We start from the raw sequence: 7,067 nt of genomic DNA, 5'->3' as shown, positions 1-7,067 counted from the left end.
TGGTTTGGTTTGGTTTGGTTTGGCTTCTGTATCAAACAAACTCTCTATAGTCTACTAAACATTAATTTTGGGAGATGTTGTGTGTGTGTTGATGCTTGGGGAAAGATAAGCAACTTTTTGTTGGGAGAGGCTGGTAGGTAGCCTGTAGGATCTCCCTATTAAGGAGGATTCATCCCTCTCATCCAAGGCCAGGACTGGACACTTAGTAGGCGCTTGCGCATTTGCCTCTACTTCTTGATACCTAGTGTTAAGTGGCAATAGTCAACCTGGAGAAGGGCACCTTGTGACCCGGCTGGACCCTCAGTGGTCACCGGGAAGTGGTCTTTGTGTACTCCTGAGTCCAAGTGGAAGGATTTGCCTTTGGGGATTTCCACAAGTCCCTTGTTGGGGAGGTGGGACGTGGGTGCAGAGCCGGGCAGAGGAAGCCTTGCTCTGTGGAGTGCTGTGTTTGTTGTTGAGCTTTCCCGGGTTGTGTCAGCTCTTCTCTGGAGCCAGAAGTTTGCATAAGGCAAGGTGGAGATCCTTCTGTCTCTTGACTGCCCATCCCCCAGTCTCACACAGGACTGTAGTGAGTTTGTTCCCAGCCTCAGCCACTAACATGGGGAGCTGAGAAAACCAGAGAGCAATTTCATAATGCCTTTGAGGCCCATGGTTATTAGGGGTAAGGTGGAGGACCACTGAATTCCAGAGCTGCTTTCAGGGAGATGTATTCCTGGTCTTAGAGTATATGAAACTCAGTGAAAGTGAGCTCTGACTGCTTAGCAGCCCAACACCATGACCTGGAATCTCCTTTGGGGTGTAGTCGATCCAGAGTTGCAGTGTACTGGTTCTGGGAAACATTTGGGCAGCTAGAGAGTTGCGGATGACCCCCGTGGAGTGAGTCTTCACTATCGTAGGGATGGATTGCTTTTCTTGGTCCCCCGAGCTTGGCCTGTCTTTCCTCTCAGCCTCTGAAAGACGTGCTTCTTTGACTGAGATCTACCCTGGACTCTTGCTGGTGAGCTATAAGTAGAATCTGAACACCTGAACCTGGTGCTTTTATTGTTGTGTCAAGGCATTTGAGTGTCTGGAGGAGGTAGAGGCTGTTTAAGGAGAAGCGCCCCCAGAAGCCCCCTGAAGCTTGGTGTGGTGCAGGTTTTCTGCTTGGTTGTAGAGGTGTGTGGGGCTAGACTTAAGATACAACTATGTACATGCTGGCCTTCGTTTCTGATGCGGAAGGCTCCGTCTATAGCTTAGTAGTCAGAGGGTGTCTCAAGTCTGTTGTGGTCCAAGGGTATGTGTCAATCCTCAGCAATAAAGGCAAACTTGACTCACCCCTCCCCATAGCGTCTTTGCTTCGGCCTGTTCTGTCGTCTATGAGGTCCCCTCTGGATGTTCAGCTTAATCCAGCATAAAGGGAGACCGCTGTTTCTTGGTGGCCCTTTAAAAAGAAAAGGGGCGAAAACCCACTTCCTCCCTTAATCTCCCATATGTACCGTGGAAATATATGAAAAGCACATTTAGTTAAAAGCTTGATTTATGGCACGTGGTAAAGAGATCCCGGCATGTAAGGCTGCCGAATTGGAGACTGTAAGAGTGTGTGGCTTGTCTAAAAACCGCCTGCCAAGATTCGGGTGGGTGGAGAAGCAAGTTTACTAGAGTGTTAGCATTTATTGTTTACAAGTGACTTCTAACAGTAGGATATTTTTAAGTGCGTTGAAAGGGAAACTCCAAAATTGAAGTTTCTAGATTAAGGATTGAAGACTATCTGAGGAGGGAAGTTATAACTACAAAAGAAAGAGAAGAAAGAAAGTCTGTGATACTGTGAGGAACCATCTAAGGTGGGCGGCGGGGCCACAATTCAGAGGGAAGGAGCCCCTGAAAGGCAGGGTTCCTCAGGGAAGCCCTGCTGGGGATTTTGCCAAGGCCTCCAGACAGGTTGACTTTCTGAGAAGAGGCGAGTGAAGAGAAAGCCAGCCATGCTTTACAGCTCCAGAGGGGATTTTAAAAGTATAGTAAAACGCATGGAGGTAAAATTAAGATATACCTCTGTAGACAGGGAGAGCAGATTCTGTATGTCCAGATACTTGGCGTATTTTCTTACCCTTTCTCTCTCTGGGTGTTTTTTACAAAGGTATTTTCCAGACTTGCACACTGAACCTGAATCTGCACTTTATATCGAACAAAATTCCCACAAGTAAAGGCAGTTTTATATTTTAATACCAATGACTGTAGCAAAAGCTGTCAAGGTTTTTTTTTTCTTCCATATTAGTTTAGTTTTTTTCCTCCTGTTTTCCATTTTGAAAATGTTCACCTTCAAACCTTGTGGAGGTGTTCTGTTGCAGGGTGGGGATGTGTATGGTAAACCTGCACTACAGACCTGTGGTGTGCATGCTGCTTGGGTCAAAGGTTCTCCACAGAGCAGTTAATGTCAGACGAGGTGGTAAATCTCTCTGATCTGAGGTGACCCTGAAGTCATAGTCACCAGTGTGTCCTTGCTGCCGAGAGCTTTCTTTCCTTTCCTCTAATTCCTACTTTCTTTTTTTTTTTTTTTTTTTTTTTTTTTTTTTTTTTTTTTAAATCTTGCTTATTGGAGCTCCAGGCCATCCTGGATGGCAGTTTAGGGTCCCATCTTGTAAATCAGACACACAATTAAGGTGTATACCATCTAACATCAGAACAAACCCACCCAGTAGAGCAGGTTTGGTGAGCTATGGCTGTCCCAGCTCAGCAGTAAGCACTTAGTGGTTCTGTCCTGCTAACTCTGTGAGCTGTGATTGAGACCACCTGAGACTCACAGGTAGTGTGCATTAGAACAGAGACATAGACCCAGGGATCTGACTTTGATCTCACGGTGCCATTGACCAGGATGTAGCCCTCCAGACCCAAGGCATCTTGGCCCTGGATGATCACCAGGTTACTTGTTGAAGGATATGGAAACATCACAAAACAGCCTGGGGCTGGGGATTGGGGGAGTGGGGCAAGAGCGAAGTGCAAACTGGGTCTTGCTAATTTCTAAACTGAAGTCTGCATAATTCAACCCTGTGCCTTCTTTTCCCGTTGATCATATTTGTTTTATTCCACATGATATTTTGGCTAAAGAATGTCCACTAAAACACAAAAGAAACACAAGACCAGAGTAATAAAATCTAAATGATACTTTAAGTTCTAGAATAAGACTTGTTTCCTACCTTGCTCCCTATTCTTGATCTCTCTCTCTCTCTCTCTCTCTCTCTCTCTCCCCCCCCCAAAGGTGACCATTGCTAAAATCCTTAGATATTTTTCCAGAAAACGCTTCCTGCCTTGCTTCCCAACTCTTGATCTCTCTCCCCAAAGGTGGCCATGGCTAAACCCTTAGATATCCTTCCAGAAAATGCCTGTGGTCACCACCCACCCTGTAAGCCTCCAATGGGGTGAATACTGACTCCCAGGGACAAGCCACAGAAGCTTCGATGTGCCACTAGCTTCCGGTCATTAACATCATTCAGAACTGTGGTCTCCTGAGATTTCCCAATTAGTGACCCTTCTTCACTGGTCTTAGCACACAGTGGGTCCTAACAATTAAGCTTGGAACTTTAGGGTCCAGTGTTGCAGAACCAAGTGGATGATGGCTCTCTAAAGAGTATCCCAGCTACACACAGCCTCTGCTGGCTCTTTGTTCTCTGGGGTCTGTGTTGTCTCATTACTGGGCTGACTTTTACTAGTTTGGCTGTAGCTTCTTGCCTCTGATCCTCTGGTGTGAATTTTTACTATATTTCTAGTAGGAGATGATTTTTGCCTATTTGTGTGGAAGGACTTCCAGAAAGATCTTAAAATTAAAAAAAAAAAAAAAAAAAGTACATGCCTTTGCAAGCATAACTTGTGATCCTGATTCAGCATGAGTCAGGTGGGTGGTTCCAAGGAAGCACTATGGACCAGCCTCATTCCAGAATCTTCTGAGTCCCTTCTCTGTAGACGAAGCTCATGATGTTTTTATGGCCAGTGGAAAGTGGACATCTTGATGTTGTCGGGAAGCTCGTGGTTTCTGATGCAGCCTGCTCGCCACAGCTAGGCTGGACACCATGTGGACAGTGGAAGGGGCTTGGGAGTCAGCTTTTGTTATGCTGGGGTGGAGCGCCTATTCTAGAACAAGGGGAATGGGTTCTAGAGGCACTCACATATTCCCTGCCCATCTTCCCCTGCTTGCTTCTGCATTTGACCCTTGAATGTATGACTCTCTATTACAAAATTATCAGGTTCCTTCTTTTTTTTAAAAAAAAAAAAAAGCATCAATTTTTGTTGTGTCACAAGGAGTAAATGTCCTATCTGCATAGTATAATTTAAATATAGCTTTTCCTTGGGGGTTGGTGATATGGCTCAATGGGCAAAGACACTTATGACCAAGCCTGATGGTCTGTGTTCAGTCCTCAGAACCTACGTGGTAGAAAAAGAGAACTGACACCCTCAGAAGTTTTGTCCTCTGACCTCCACATTGGTATGCACACAAACCCATGCATACAGATACATTTTTTTTTCATTTAAAAAGAAAATCACCTTTCCCCTTCCCAAAATACACTTAAAAGATTTAGAAATGTCCTTATATATATTTTAAATGATGATAAGATTTCATATCAAAATTTGCTCGTTGATTTTAACAGTTCTTTGTGGGTTTTTTTTTTTGGGGGGGAGGGGTGGAGTGAGGAGGATAGGTTCTCTGGGTTTGAACTCAATAAGTAGCCAAGGATAACCTTGCACATCACTGACTTTAATACTGCAAACACTTTTCCTCAATTCCATTAAGGGTAGTTGCATTTCCAAAGAGCAGAAGGGCTTGCCAATGGGACAGTCCTGGGAAGAACATAGGTCCTTGGGTTTCTGTGATGAGCGTCTAGGATCCACATGTGAAAGTTCCTTTGGCTTCATCTTTGCCAGCTGGATTGAGAAGGAATTTGTATACTCAGGGAGGGATTGTTGCCCATGTGGGAACTGGAAGTGAGGGTAGCCTGGTGTGCTGCCTGAGTGGCTCTTGTCTAACCTCACACTCCAGGTATCTTGAACCAAAGCCTCAGATGTGGTCTGAGGTGAAAACAGCAGCTCACAATCACACCCAAGATTGTGTAGTCATACCCAGGCCCAGGCTTTGTGTGGGCTCTGTGTGCATTTTCTTTCTCAGAAACCAGCCAAGGAGAGTCGGTGTGTTTAAGAGACAGACACTGGGTCTGACATAGACTGACATACATGAAGGTAAACCGTAAACTTGGCGAAGCCCTGTGTGCTGCTGGGTGAGAGAGAATCCTCCCCATGTGGTTCTGAGGGAAAGTGGCTTTTCCTCAACTCTTGGTCTCATGTGTTCACTGCTCCGCTTTCTGAAGCTAAGGGGACAAGAGTTGGCCCATTTTCACTCTATGGTCTGGGCATCATCAAGTCTCACAAAGAGTGAGGAAAGATGGAGAATAACCTCCCAGTGCCTGGACTTGGGTTTCCTTGAATGAAAGATCTTTGAGTTACCAGAATGCCCTATCCCTTTGTCTTAGGGTTTTATTGATGCGAAGAGATATTACAACCAAGGCAACTCTTATAAAGGACAACATTTAATTGGGGCTGCCTCACAGTTTCAGAGGTTTAGTTCATTATCATCATGGTGGGAAACATGGAAGCTTCCAGGCAGACACGGTGCTGGAGACGGAGCTGAGAGTTCTACACCTTGATCCACAGGCAGCAGAAGGGGATTGTGTGCCACACTGGATGGAGTTTGAGCAAGGGAAACCTCAAAGCCCATCCCCAAAGTGCCAAACTTCCCCCAACAAGGCCACATGTTCCCTAACAAGGCCATGCCTCCTAATAGTGCCACTCCCTATGGGCCAAGTATTCAAACCACTACACCATGCATATCATATCCTACAGCTCTTTCCTTGAGGCCTTTCTTGGCCTTTTGGAGGCAATGGCAGTATGGATGAACTCATTTGTTAAGTGTTTGTGAATCCCTCCCTGCTGACTTGATTTTGAATGTATTTTTATTTTATGGTGCTGGACCTTGAAGGTGGGGTCTTGTACATGCTTGTCCAACACCCTGTAATTGAGCCCAGCCTTCAAGTTAGTGAATCTCAGGAGCTCTCAGAAGCACAACATTGATCGTCGGCTGAACACGACTAAGAGGATCTTGGTCATCCAGAGTTCTGAACAAGGAAAAGCAAAAAAAAAACTATGATGAAGTCAGTAGGCTCTGTCTGTACATTCTTAATTAAGTGGCTGTCTTAAACAATTAAGATAAGAGGCTGGAGAGATGGCTCCTCAGCTAAGAGCACTGGCTCTTCCAGAGGACCTGGGTTGAGTTCCCAGCACCCACACGGCAGCTCACAACTGTCTATAACTCCAGTTCCAGTCTGATACACAGACATACATGGAGGCAAAACACAGTTGTACATAAAATAAAATAAAAAAACCCTAATTTTTAAAAAGTTAAGATGAAAAGAAGAAATACTATGATTAAACTTCCAGAAACATTTTTATTTGGACACCTGACCTTGGGATCCTGTGACTTTTCATTTTGGCCCCTGTTTTTGTTTGTTTGTTTGTTTTGGGTTTTGGTTTTGGTTGTTTGTTGTTTAGTTTAGTTTTTTGTTGTCTTGGTTTTTTGTTTTGTTTTGTTTTGTTTTTCCTGGTTCCTTCCCCTTTCTTTGTAAGAACTCATGCTCTGGCTGGGTCCCAGCTCACTTCCAGCCTCCCCAGGTAGAGCCAGCATTACATGGGCTTCTTTGCATTTTGTATACAGGTTTCGGCCGAGTCCAGCTCTTCCATGAACTCCAACACCCCACTGGTGAGGATAACGACACGTCTGTCCTCAACAGCGGACACCCCGATGCTAGCAGGGGTCTCCGAGTACGAGTTGCCAGAGGATCCAAAGTGGGAATTCCCCAGAGATAAGTAAGTACTCCTTTTGGGCATGGCCCCAGTGAATGCTTACATGTAAGTGGGAATATTGGATTGACATTTTCCTTTCATGACCTTTAGCTGCAAAGGTCTTACACTGATATTGTCAACAGGAGTGAGATTGTGCATCGAAATAACCAACTCCTGAAAAACACTTTTTTGGGTTTTTTTTGTTTGCT

The 7,067-nt window shown here is 45.0% G+C and overlaps 1 protein-coding gene across 13 annotated transcripts in view; it reads left to right on the top strand.

Annotated features, from left to right (window-relative positions):
• Positions 1 to 7,067, top strand: part of Fgfr2 (fibroblast growth factor receptor 2) — a 104,592-nt gene that overhangs the window by 73,768 nt on the left and 23,757 nt on the right. For all 13 annotated transcript variants that reach the window (XM_031388520.1, XM_031388517.1, XM_031388515.1 and 10 more), the window contains one exon: positions 6,731 to 6,882. In XM_031388520.1, the coding sequence (XP_031244380.1) occupies positions 6,731 to 6,882 (152 nt within the window). The remainder of the gene's footprint in view (positions 1 to 6,730; positions 6,883 to 7,067) is intronic.

The sequence above is a fragment of the Mastomys coucha genome, unplaced genomic scaffold (assembly GCF_008632895.1).
Source record: "Mastomys coucha isolate ucsf_1 unplaced genomic scaffold, UCSF_Mcou_1 pScaffold21, whole genome shotgun sequence".
Classification (NCBI taxonomy): domain Eukaryota; kingdom Metazoa; phylum Chordata; class Mammalia; order Rodentia; family Muridae; genus Mastomys; species Mastomys coucha.
Note: the sequence above shows the minus strand (reverse complement) of the source record. Positions and strands in the feature narration are given on the sequence as shown.